The sequence below is a fragment of the Arachis duranensis genome, chromosome 4 (genome assembly GCF_000817695.3).
Source record: "Arachis duranensis cultivar V14167 chromosome 4, aradu.V14167.gnm2.J7QH, whole genome shotgun sequence".
Classification (NCBI taxonomy): domain Eukaryota; kingdom Viridiplantae; phylum Streptophyta; class Magnoliopsida; order Fabales; family Fabaceae; genus Arachis; species Arachis duranensis.
The window spans coordinates 61,009,501-61,023,720 of NC_029775.3; the positions used below are offsets into that span (position 1 = coordinate 61,009,501).

The following is a 14,220-nucleotide window of genomic DNA, read 5'->3' on the forward strand; positions in this document are numbered from 1 at the left end:
AGTTTCCATCATAGAATTATTAGGTTCATCATTATTTCTGAGTTGTCTATTCAATTTTGTTTGGACACCAGAATGTAAGTAACGCGAGCAAAATGTCAAACATTCTTCAACCGAATATGCCTCTACAATAGATCCTTCAGGACGACTTCTGTTTCGAACATAGGACTTCAAAGTACACATGTATCTTTCTGGAGGATACATCCACCGAAATTGAACTGGGCCTCCCAATCTCACTTCATTAGCCAAATGAATATGCAAATGAATCATTATGTCGAAGAAAGAAGGAGGAAAGATCCTCTCTAATTGGCATAATGTTGTGACAATATCCTCTTCTAATTGATCTATCTCTTGTAATGTGATAGACTTTTGACACAATTGACGGAAAAATGAGCCAAGTCAAATCAAAGGAACTACAACTTGATCTGGAAGTATTCCTTTGATAGGAATTTGTAACAAATAGTGAAGAATGAAATGAGCATCATGAGTCTTATAACCAAATATTCTTCTCTCCAAAAGGTTCACACACCGAGAAATATTTGAAGCAGAGCCATCTGGTAACTTTGCTGTCTTCAAGACGTCACAAAAAATCGACTTTTCAGCGTTGGTCATTGAGTAGCATGCCTTTGCCAGCTTCACCTTTTTCCTACCATTTGTTTTCTTGGGGTGAAGGTTCTTTCGAATGCCCATTTCTTTCAAGTTATATCGAGCATTTGTGTGATCTTTTGTCTTGCCAGAAATATCCAAGTGAGTTCCAAGAATACTATCAACTATGTTCTTCTCTATGTGCATCACATCTAAATTGTGTCATGATGTGTTATACTGCCAAAAAGGTAAATCAAAGAATATTGACCTCTTCTTCCATGGACCATCTTTCTTTGGTTTTAGTTTCCCAAACGAATTATCCACATACTCCAACTGACTTAAAGCTTAAGTACCCGACAATAATGGTGGAGCTTGCTTATGTTCTACTTTTCCATTGAAAGAACTCTTGTTAGCTGTCCATGGATGATCCTCAGGCAAAAAGGCACAATGAACCATGTAGCATGTCTTGCAACTATATTTAAGATAGTTAGAACAAGTCCCATGGTTACAACAAGGGCAAGCTAGCTTCCCTTTTGTACTCCAACCAGATAGCATTGCATAAGCCGGAAAATCACTTATTGTCCACATGAGAGCTGCATACATTTGGAAGGTTTCATTTTTGGATGCATCATATGTTTCCACCCCGACCTCCCACAACTCCTTCAGCTCCTCGATCAAAGGCTGCAAGTAAATGTCTATATCATTTCCTGGTGACTTTGGTCCAGGGATTAGCAACGATAACTTAAAGTATTCCTGTTTCATAGACATCCATGGCGGTAAATTATAAGCCATTAAAACAATAGGCCACGTGCTATGAGATATGCTCATGGTTTGATATGGATTGAATCCGTCACTTGACAAGCCAAGTCTCACATTACGGGTATCAAGAGCAAAATTCTTATGACGATTGTCAAAGTCCTTCCATGACTGGCCGTCAGCGGGGTGCCTTAACTTGTCATCTTTTTTGCGTTCTTCGTCATGCCACCTCATGCTTTTAGCTGTTGCTGAGCACATGAATAGTCTTTGAAGCCTGGGAATTAGGGGAAAGTGTCGCAATGTCTTCACAGGAATATTGTGAGATTTTTTTGAAGGCAAAACATCTGCTTCAACTACAGGATGTACAATCCAACGAGAAGCACCACATTCATGATAAGATGTGTCCTTCTCGTACTCTTTCCAATATAGCATGCAATCGTTCGGGCATGCGTCAATCTTCTTATAGTCAAGACCTAAGTCTCTCATCATAGTCTTGGCTTTATTGAAAGAAGTAGGAATATTTAATTTAGGAACAGCCTCTTTCAGCAACTCCAAGATAGAAGTAAAAGAGGCATTACTCCACCCATGTTGACACTTTAACAAGTATAGTCGGGTGGTGAAAGACAACGTAGAAAATCCCTTGCAACCGGGATACAGTTCTTTGCTAGCCTCTTCAACCAAATCATAGAATTTCTTTGCATCTTCATTCATACCTTCTTTTATCCCTTCCGCTTGTGCCACATCCCTAAATCTATCATTCAACAAGGCGTCCATGTTGTCATACGAGTTAGTCTCACTCTCACTATCAATCTCACTATCACTATCGCTATCAACATCCATGCCGACTACACTTTCCCCATGATGAATCCATCTCGTATAACCATTAATGAATCCAAAGGCAATCAAATGGATATAATTGTTTGTCTTTTGTGCCACAAGAAATTACAACACTTTGCACAAGGGCATAAGATTTCCTCTCCTTGCGGGCTTCCGATAGAGTAAGCAAAGTCTAAGAAGTCATTGACACCATTACTAAACTCAACTTTATCTCTCGATAAACTCATCCAATCTTTTTCTAAGTCTTGGGAAAACCTAATTATTAATATATTGTTATTACTATTTAACCAAGCATGCAAATAATAATGTTCATGCATATTGAGTACATAAATCCATCAAAAAAGCACACAACAATATTATTATTAAAATTAAGAAACAATTATATTTCTTATCTAAAAGTAAACTAAATATCAAAAGACATTCAACATGAAAAACAAAAAACAGCACAAAGGTTATAATATACATATGAAAACCTACAAGTATATGCAAGAGAAAAAGGACTTACGGAGTCATGGCTCAACAAATTGCAATCTTCAAGTTCTAGAATGTCCACCAATGTTTCATAAAGTCCTTTGAAGCAATATTTCTCTATAACAGAGTAAAGTATCAAATTTACAGTATTCTTTATAAACAATTTAACTCAATCAAAATGGCAAATAGACTAATCAATTGAAAAATAATAATCGATTCTATATGAACTAGTTAACTCAGCTAATTACGAAAATTAATCTTTTTTTGTGAAGACATAAATTTCTAAGCAAAAGTAAGTACTTACAGAGCTTTGATCACTGAAAAAAGAGTGACATAAGTCGTTCTATTGACTATAAAAAAGTTTATTTCAAAAGGAACACCATGAATATAGATAGAAAATAATTGTAGACTCGCAGAAATATTAGTTCGAAAAGGCAAGATGCAGGTTAAAAGGAACACCATGATAAATTGCAGGCTCGTAGAAAAACTACAGGTTCGCAGAAATATTAGGTAGAAAAGGAACACTATGAATAGAGATGTTAAAAAGGCAATATGTTTTAACTTTCAGCATGATAAAAAAATTATTATTATTCAGTGTTTTCTCCTTTCTTAATTTAAGGTGGAGGAAAACAATCAAATTCATAGAGACTAAGAGCAACTTTGCTTAATAAAGCATCATTTAATGCTACTATAAAGTATTGACAAGTTAAAGTGCATGAATTCAATTCTTACTAAAAATCCTAGCATGGATTAAGCAGATAACAACAACCAAAGAAATAGCTAGATGTCCAGGGCCAAGAAGAAAAATGTTTACCTGATGGGTTCACATATAGCTTTGGCAACTGAAATTCTAAAAACTGGTGTAGCTCTTCAATTGGGGGTTTGCTGCATGAATCAATGTAAAATCAGCATCAACATGTGTTTAACTATAATTTGTATATTAATTTTTAAATGTTAAGAAAAAGTGGTCAATTGAAATAACATATATATACAAGTACACTAAAAATTGACTAATATAAATATTTTGCAGTGGTTACGAAATACATTAAAAGAATTGGTTTCGTACATGCACTAAATGATTAGTTTGTGATGATTCAAGTTTTAGTAAACATTTTTTATTTTCTTTATTTTATGTTTACAAAACCATTGATGTGATACTAGCTAATATATATATATATAATTTAACAATTACTCATAGTGGTATATATCTGATTTTATTTGTTAAACTTTAGCAGGAAATTGATGAGGATCACAATTTCTTTCTGGACCTTGATTTTGATCTAGTCGATGAGGAAGATTTGCTTTCACATGAGTTAATAGCAAGTGACGATCTTCAAGGGAAGTCTGCACTACAGGTATTAATTAATTATTTATTAGTTACTAAATTTTTTCTTGCAAAAATATTACATAGATACTAAAAATTATTACAGATTTTCCTATGACAGTTTTTATTTTGTTTCCATGCTAATTGCTAAATAACACTATTCACAGGGCATGAATGTGGATTTTTTAGGATCAGAGGCACAACCAAGAAATAGCTAGATGTCTAGGGCCAAGAAGAAAAATGTTTACCTGATGGGTTCACATATAGCTTTGGCAACTAGAATTCCAAGAACTGATGCAGCTCTTCAATTAGGGGTTTACTGCAAGAATCAATGTAAAATCAGCATCAACATGTGTTTAACTATAATTTGTATATTAATTTTTAAATGTTAAGAAAAAGTCGTCAATTGAAATAACACATATATACAAGTACACTAAAAATTGACTAATATAAATATTTTGCAGTGGTTGCCAAATACATTAAAAGAATTGGTTTCGTACATACACTAAATGATTTGTTTGTGATGATTCAAGTTTTAGTAAACATTTTTTATTTTCTTTATTTTAAGTTTACAAAACTATTGATGTGATACTAGCTACATTATTGATAATAATATAGCATTAGAAACTCATACTCGGTTTATATATATTAATTAATAGTAGTCAAGAAACCAAATAAAACACTTTAACAATTACTCAAAAGTCAGCGAATTTGGACAGATAGTAAAGGATTACAATTTCTTTGAAGTTTAACATATATATAATTTAACAATTACTCATAGTGGTATATATCTGATTTAATTTGTTAAACTTTAGCAGGAAATTGATGAGGATTACAATTTCTTTCCGGACCTTGATTTTGATCTAGTCGATGAGGAAGATTTGCTTTCACATGAGTTAATAGCAAGTGAGGATCTTCAAGGGAAGTCTGCACTACAGGTATTAATTAAATTATTCAGATTTTTCTATGACACTTTTTATTTTGTTTTCCTGCTAATTGCTAAATAACACCATTCACAGGGCATGAATGTGGATTTCTTAAGATCAGAGGCATAGCCAAGAAATAGCTAGATGTCTAGGGCCAAGAAGAAAAATGTTTACCTGATGGGTTCACATATAGTTTTGTCAACTGGAATTCCAAGAACTGGTGCAGCCCTTCAATTGGGGGTTTACTGCAAGAATCAATGTAAAATCAGCATCTATGTAGAATAAATGCATTCAAAAATTATATTTTCATACTAAAATTCAGAACATTCCCAATCTTCATTCAAAATCAAAGTATTCAGAAAATTCCAATTCATAGTAAATCAGAAAATCAGAAGCTTCTTACCAAGCAACACGCAGAGGAGGCGAAAGGGGGTTACCGCTGCATGTAGTGTTGTCTGAGCTTGCGAAGAGGAGGAGGCGAGACAGGGGAAGAGGAGGAAGAAGGAGAGGGGTTTCTCGAAGGTGACTGCGACGTGGAGCTGAGACAGGAGGAGGAGAGCAACTCGCCGATGCCTGTGGAGGAGAGTAACTCGCCGACGCCTGTGGAGAAGAGCACCGCGTCGTCACCGACAGAGACCTACTCTCGTACGCGAACGAGACCTGCTGCCATTTGTGTCGCGCCGTCTGGGTCAAGACCTGCTGCCGTTCATGTCGCGCCGTCTGGGTCGAGACCTGCTGCCGTTCGTGTGCACCGTGAGTTAGGGCTTCTCCCTTTTTTCCAAACGGTGGGTGGTATTGAGGAACGAAGCAATGGAAATGTGACCTAGCTAGTAGCTTTTCTTTTTTCTACTAAGTTATTTGATTGGAAACTAATTATTTGGAGGGAATATGATTAAAAGTTTCCCTCTAAAATTTTTAGCTATGAATGATTAAAAGTTTCCGGTGGTAACACTGGAAAACAAAGTGCTTAGGGCCACGGCCAAGACTCATAAAAGTAGTTGTGTTCAAGAATCAACATACTTAACTAAGAGAATCAATAACACTATCTGAAATTCTGAGTTCCTATAGATGACAATCATTCTAATCTTCAAAGGATAAAGTGAGATGCCAAAACTGTTCAAAAGCAAAAAGCTACAAGTCCCGCTCATCTTATTAGAACTAATATTCATTGATATTTTGGAATTTGTAGTATATTCTCTTCTTTTTATCCTATTTGATTTTCAGTTGCTTGGGGACAAGCAAAAACTTAAGTTTGGTGTTGTGATGAGCGGATAATTTATACGCTTTTTGGCATTGTTTTTAGGTAGTTTTTCGTAGGATCTAGCTACTTTTAGGGATATTTTCATTAGTTTTTATGCTAAATTCACATTTCTGGACTTTACTATGAATTTGTGTGTTTTTCTGTGATTTCAGGTATTTTCTGGCTGGAATTGAGGGACCTGAGCAAAACTCTGATAAAAGGCTGACAAAGGACTGCTGATGCTGTTGGATTCTGACCTCCCTGCACTCGAAATAGATTTTCTGGAGCTACAGAACTCCAAATGGCACGCGCTTAACGGCGTTAGAAAGTATACATCCAGAGCTTTCCAGCAATATATAATAGTTCATACTTTATTCGAGATTAGATGACGTAAACTGGCGCTCAACGCCAGTTCCATGTTGCATTCTGGAGTCAAACGCTAGAAACACGTGACGAACCAGAGTTGAACGCCAAAAACACACTACAACGTGGCGTTCAACTCCAAGAGAAGGCTCTACACGTGTAAAGCTCAAGCTCAGCCAAAGTACACACTAAGTGGGCCCCAGAAGTGGATTTCTGTATCAATTACTTACTTCTATATACCCTAGTAGCTAGTCTAGTATAAATAGGACATTTTACTATTCTATTAGATATCTTTGGATTATTTTTGGATTAACTTAGGATCCTTTGATCATGTTCATGGGGGCTGGCCATTCGGCCATGCCTGGACCTTCATCACTTATGTATTTCCAACGGTGGAGTTTCTACACACCATAGATTAAGGGTGTGGAGCTCTGCTGTACCTCAAGTTTTAATGCAATTACTACTATTTTCTATTCAATTTGGCTTATTCTTATTCTAAGATATTCGTTGCACTTCACCATGACGAATGTGATGATCCATGACACTCATCATTATTCTCACCTTTGAACGCATGACTGACAACCACTTCCATTCTACCTTAGACCGAACGTATATCTCTTAGATTCCTTAATCAGAATCTTCGTGGTATAAGCTAGAATTATTGGCGGCATTCATGAGAATCCAGAAAGTTTAAACCTTGTCTGTGGTATTCTGAGTAGGATTCAGGGATTGAATGGCTGTGACGAGCTTCAAACTCGTGATTGTTGGGCGTGATGACAAACGCAAAAGAATCAATGGATTCTATTCTGACATGATCGAAAACCGACAGATGATTAGCCGTGCTGTGACAAGAGCATTTGGACCTTTTTCACTGAGAGGATGGGATGTAGCCATTGACAATGGTGATGCCCTACATACAGCTTTCCATGGAAAGGAGTAAGAAGGATTGAAAGTAAGAAAGCAGTATGTTGCAGAGATTCAACAGGGACAAAGCATCACCATACACTTGTCTGAAATTCTCACCAATAATTTACATAAGTATTTCTATCTTTATTTTCTGTTTATTTATTATTACTATTCGAAAATTTCATAACCATTTATTATTTGCCTAACTGAGATTTACAAGATGACCATAGCTTGCTTCATACCAATAATCTCCGTGGGATCGACCCTTACTCATGTAAGGTTTATTACTTCGATGACCCAGTGCACTTGCTAGTTAGTTGTGCAGAGTTGTGACAAAGTGTGATTCACGTTTGAGAGTGCTACCAAGTTTATTGGCGCCATTGTTGATGATCACAATTTCATGCACCAAGTAAACCTTTTATTTTCTTTCTTTCGTTGCTTTCTTTCTTTATCTCTTCATCACCCTTTCAACTCTTCTCCATCACCATCAAATGGCACCACCAAAAGCCACCGGATCAAAGAAAAGAAAGACTAAGGAAGCTGGCTCTTGTTCATCAACCTACAATGAGTTTACGTTCCTTTTATTCTTCCACCAAAACCAGTTTTATGGGTGGGTAAGTGAGAGGCAAATTATCCCTGAAGTTGGCCTCCAACTTTGGAGAGATGAGCATAGGGAGATCAATGTGGAAATCAATAATAGAGGTTGGGCACTCTTGTTCAACCCACCAAAGAATGTGGTGGAATACTTGGTAAGGGAATTCTATGCCAATGCTATCCCTCAACCTGGGAAACCATATGATTATCAAGGTTATGTGAGGAGGAAAAGCATCGATTATAGCCCTTCTAACATAGATAGAATGCTAATGGTGAAACGCACAAGTTCCACCCGGAGCTATGAAGAAAGGGTGAAGCAAATTGATCCAGGGTTTGAAGAAATCCTGAATGAAATTTGTGTTATCAATGTCCATTGGATCAATGACAAGGATGGAAGGCCCAACCAGCTATGAAGAAGATATTTGAGCCCCCAAGCTAGAGAGTGACTAGACTTTGTGAGGAGATCCCTCAACCCCACCTCCAACACTTCAGAGGTAACATTGGAAAGGGCTGTGTTAATCTATAGCATCATGAAAAGGGAAAACATCAATGTGGGGGAGATGATTGCGAACAACATTCACAGTGTACTAAAGAGCACCAAGGATAGCACAAGACTTATATTCCCAAGCATCATTCAAAGGCTTTGTGATGAGGCTGGCGTGGAGAAGGTAATTGATGAGACATTGGTGGATCAAGACAACCTAATCACTTCGAAGAAGATGGAGAAAGTGGTGGCCATCAACCCACTACAAAGAGCCAGGGAATAGAGGGCTCATGTGCCAAGGCCACAAGGGCCACCACAACAAGAAGAAGCTTATGTCCAAGCACCACTTCCACAACTACCAGCACCATACGCACAATTCCCTGAAGGCTTTAATTGGGAGGAAATGCAAGGAAACATTCACCAAATGCAAGGAGATATCAACCATTTGAGAGAAAATGTAAGTCAACAAAGGGAGCAGAAAAATAATGGGACCAAATGCAAGAAAGTATTCAGCAACTCCAAGGGAGTATGGATTACATGAAGGAGCAACAAGGTCAATTCCACTAGGAAGAGATGCAAGGCAGCCTCAACAAAATCATAGAGCAAAATCAATGGCAGCAGAGGAACCTTGCTGAATTTAGGCAACTTTATGAGGCTAGAATTATTTCAAGGAGGCAGTATGATATAAACACACAGGTGAAGCTGAATCACTTATGTAATGCCGTGGCTGCCTTGAACCCCGGTTATCCAACATTCATGCAAGGTATGGAAGAGTTGAGTGCTAGGCAAGAAGAGATACTAGCCAAGAACAAAGAGGATGAAAGAACTTATATAAGGAGGCTAGGCTTTAGGAAGCCAAAAGACACCCCTACGCAAGAAGGAGCATCCAAGAAGAAGGATGGTGATGAGTCTTCCTCAAAGTAAAAGGATAAAGGGAAAGGACCTATGCATTGAAGCTGCTCAAGAGTACAAGGTTGTTGAGTCCCATGGTTAAGAATTTCATTTATGAATTTCTGTTTATTAGTTTATTTGATATGTTGGTTACTGTTTAGTTTTCCTATGATTTAGAGTCTTTCTATGAGTCCTTTGGATTTCTGTTTGTCTTAATTTGAGAAGAAAATGTCTTTTTTGTTAAGTTTCTTAGCATCAATAAAAGTAGCTTGTTTTCACAATAATCAATGGTGAGTTGTTGTAAAAACAAAAGCAAGAGACTAAGACCCAAGTAAGATAATTCAAGAGTAAGAGATAAGGAATAGAGTATGGAACCATGAATGAATATTTGGAAGTGAGCAAGTCATGATGAAAGCAACTAGACCTAGGGGACATAACAAGTAGATGCTAAGGATGACCCTTGGATATCCATAGAACTAAGAAGTAGTATGTAAAAGACCCAAGGCTCTGAGCATCAACTACTAGGATAAAAGAAAGAAACAAATAGCTCAAAGACCCAAGATCCTAGTAGATGCTTATGGTGAAGATGTGTCAAGAAGAGTGATGAGTTCGGATTTTCACCGGTTAAAAAATTAGATAAAATAATTCCATTGTGAGTATAGTCCAAACTGAAAATTCAATCCCAAATCATCAAAGTTTAATTCAAATACAAAACATATAAACAGAGATCGAGAGTAATTCAACCTCGGGTCGTCTTTCCTTGGGATGCAATTAAAGTGTTACATACTTTCGGTTGTGAGCAAAAGGGGTTTTGAAATCAAAGAACCAAAGATTAAAAGAACTAAAAAATAAAACAACTAAGAGATGATCAAAATTGGAAATTAATGCAAGGGAAAAGGAAACAAGATCAAAACTAATGAAAATGCAAAGATATGTATAAAAGAGCCTTGACTTGGGAATGAGGATCCAAGGAATCCTATCATCGCCATAACCACAACTATGGCAACTATGATGAGTCAATCTCGCTTAGTTAACCCCTAACATCGAGGAGTAGGTCAAGCAAGCATAATTGACCTTAATCCATAAGTCCTAGCCAACTTACCAAACTAGTTAGTAAAAAGCTAGCATCAATGGAAACAAGAATCAACAAACTACCTAAGAATTGCCACTAAATATCAGACATTATGACTCTAGTATCCTAGGAACTCAAATCCCAAGCCAAGGTGTGAAAATCTACTCAAAACTCATAATTGGCATTTTCATAAACACCTTGTGGGCATATAAACAAAACATGGAAATTGCAAAGAAAAATAAAAGATATAACCAAAATATTCACCATATCAACAATAAACATCCAAACAAGTATAAAGAAAGCATAAAACACTAAATTCATCAACCAAAACTCCAAGATACCAAAATTGCATATATAAACAAAGTAACTTAAACCATAAGAAAATAAAAGCAAAAGTGATGTAATTAAAGAGAAGATTAAGAGTACTTACAATAAGGATGAGCAAAATAAAAGACCAAAGCCTGCTATAAAATGCTAATGAAAACCTAATAATAACTAATGCAAACATATGTGATACTTCCTTCATATAGCACTTCAATTTAGCCTCTAGCCTTAAAAAATTGAGCTAAAAGCCCTTAGAAATCGTGCAGCACGTGTTACATTAATGAAACCACGTGGAGGGTCATGTGCGTATGCACAGATGTATGCATACGCATACTTTGCTGAATGCTTACCTGTGCATACGCACAGGTACTTGTGTGCACGCACACATGCATATTTCTTCTTGTGTGCACGCACAGATTCTTGTGTGCATGCACACATGGCTGTGTGTGCTTTTCCTTATTTTCTTCATGTTTTCTCCCTTGTGCATTGATGAGCGGATAATTTATACGCTTTTTGGCATTGTTTTTAGTATGTTTTTAGTATGTTTTAGTTAGTTTTTATTATATTTTTATTATTTTTTAGTTAAAATTCACTTTTGTGGACTTTACTATGAGTTTTTGTGTTTTTATGTGATTTCAGGTATTTTCTGGCTGAAATTGAGGGACCTGAGCAAAAATCTGATTTAGAGGCTGAAAAGGACTGTAGATGCTGTTGGATTTTGACCTCCCTGCACTCAAAGTAGATTTTCTAGAGCTACAGAAACCGAATCGGCGCGCTCTCAACGGAGTTGGAAAGTAGACATCCTGGGCTTTCCAGCAATATATAAGAGTTCATACTTTGCCCGAGATTTGATGATCCAAACTGGCGTTCTAAATCAGCTCAAAACTGCATGGCGTTAAACGCCGGAACTGGCACAAGAATGGGAGTTAAACGCCCAAACTGGCACAAAAGCCGGTGTTTAACTCCAAGAAAAGTCTCTACACATGAAAGCTTCAATGCTCAGCCCAAGCACACACCAAGTGGGCCCGGAAGTGGATTTTTATGTCATTTACTCATCTCTGTAAACCCTAAGTTACTAGTTCTCTACAAATAGGACCTTTTGCTATTGTATTTTCATCTTTTGATCACCTTAGATCTTAGATCAGATCTTGGTTCTTCTAGTTCCCTCTCTGGGGCCGAAGCCAATGATCACTATTATCACTTATGTATTTTCAACAGTGGAGTTTCTACACACCATAGATTAAGGTGTGGAACTCTGCTGTACCTCGAGTATTAATGCAATTACTATTGTTCTTCTATTCAATTCAGCTTATTCTTGTTCTAAGATATTCATTTGCACCCAAGAACATGATGAATGTGATGATTATGTGACACTCATCATCATTCTCACTTTTGAACGAGTGCCTGACAACCACTTATGTTCTACAAGCAAACAAGGCTTGAATGTTTATCTCTTGGATCCCTTAATCGGAATCTTTGTGGTATAAGCTAGAATTGATGGCGGCATTCAAGAGAATCCAGAAGGTCTAAACATTGTCTGTGGTATTCTGAGTAGGATTCAATGATTGAATGACTGTGACGAACTTCAAACTCCTGAAGGCTGGGCATTAGTGACAGACGCAAAAGAATCAATGGAATCTATTCCAACCTGATTGAGAACCGACAGATGATTAGCCGTGCCGTGACAGGGTGCGTTGGACATTTTCACTGAGAGGACGGGATTGTAGCCACTGACAACGGTGATGCCCAACATACAACTTGCCATGGAAAGGAGTAAGAAGGATTGGATGAAGACAGTAGGAAAGCAGAGAGACGGAAGGGACAAAGCATCTCCATACGCTTATCTGAAGTTCTCACCAATGAATTACATAAGTATCTCTATCTTTATGCCCTATTCGTATATCATCCATAACCATTTGAATCTGCCTGACTAAGATTTACAAAGTGACCATAGCTTGCTTCATACCAACAATCTCCGTGGGATTGACCCTTACTCGCGTAAGGTTTATTACTTGGACGACCCAGTACACTTGCTGGTTAGTTGTGCGAAGTTGTGATAAAGAGTTGAGATTGCAATTGAGCGTACCATGTTGATGGCACCATTGATGATCACAATTTAGTGCACCAAGTTTTTGGCGCCGTTGCCGGGGATTGTTGAGTTTGGACAACTGACGGTTCATCTTGTTGCTTAGATTAGGCATTTTTCTTCAGAGTTTTTCAAGGTGATGTTTTCATCAACACCAAATCTGATTGATCTTCATCAATTTAGCTCTTGAATGCAATGTTCTGCTGAAGCTTGGCTAGCCATGTCTAATTCCTTTAGACTGAAGCTTTAGAATAACATTGCATGATTCCTGGAATTCTCATTAAGAATTTTGATATCTTTATTTTCTTTTCCACTTAATTTTTGAAAAATCCAAAAAAATTACAAAATCATAAAAATAAAAAATATCTTATGTTTCTTGTTGAGTCTAGTGTCTCATTTTAAGTTTGGTGTCAATTGCATGTTTCTATTCTTCTTGCATTCATGCATGTGTCTTCATTAATCTTCAAGTTGTTCTTGATGATTTCCTTGTTCTGATCTTTAAATTCTCTTGTCTTGAGTGTTTTGTTGTTTTTCATATGCATTCTCATTTTGTTAGTGTCAATGGTATACAAACTGCTAAGTTTGGTGTCTTGCATGCATTGTTATTTGATTTTAGTTACATTTTGATTATAAACAAATCCAAAAAAAAATTTTAATTTGTGTTTTTTCAAGTAAAAAATACAGAGAATTGAAGATTCAGAACATACAGCAGAGGAATTACACAGGACAAGGCTGGGCGTTCAAAACGCCCAGTGAAGAAGGAAAACCCTGGTTGGGCGTTTAACGCCCAAAAGGGTAGTGTTTTGGGCGTTAAACGCCCAGAATGGATACCATTGTGGGCATTTAACGCCAGGATGGCACAAAAGGGAAGATTCTGTTTTTAATTCAAATTTTTTCAGGTTTTCAAAATTTTTCAAAATCAAATCTTTTTCAAATCATATCTTTTCAATCATATATTTTCAAAATCAATTTCTTTCCATTTTCAAAAATACTTGCTAACAATTAATGATTTGATTCAACAATTCAAGTATGTTTCCTTTTCTATTGAGAAAGGTTTAATGTTTGAATCATATCTTTTCTTGTTAGCCAAGTCATTAATTTTTAAAATCAAATCTTTTTTAAATTGTTTTTCAAATCATATCGTCTCAATCATATCTTTTTAAAACTATATCTTTTCAATCGTATATTTTTCTCACATCTTTTTTAAAATAGTTTTCAATCATATCTTGTTGATTTCTAATTTCAAAATCTTTTTCAAAAATCACTTGATTTCTTTTTCCACTCTTAAGTTTTTGAAAATCAATTAGTGTTTTTCAAAATGTTTTTAAAATCTTTTACTTAATTTTCGAAAATTTCTTCCCCTT

At 36.4% G+C, this 14,220-nt stretch overlaps 1 protein-coding gene across 1 annotated transcript; it reads right to left on the reverse strand.

Moving 5' to 3' along the window:
* Window positions 1-396: 396 nt before the first annotated feature.
* LOC127746646 (uncharacterized) lies at window positions 397-2,178 on the reverse strand. The gene is made up of 2 exons (XM_052260543.1): window positions 936-2,178; window positions 397-779 (listed from the first exon to the last, which is right to left on the reverse strand). The coding sequence occupies exons 1-2, from the start codon at window positions 2,176-2,178 to the stop codon at window positions 397-399; spliced, it is 1,626 nt and encodes a 541-aa protein (XP_052116503.1).
* Between the last annotated feature and the right edge of the window lie 12,042 nt (window positions 2,179-14,220).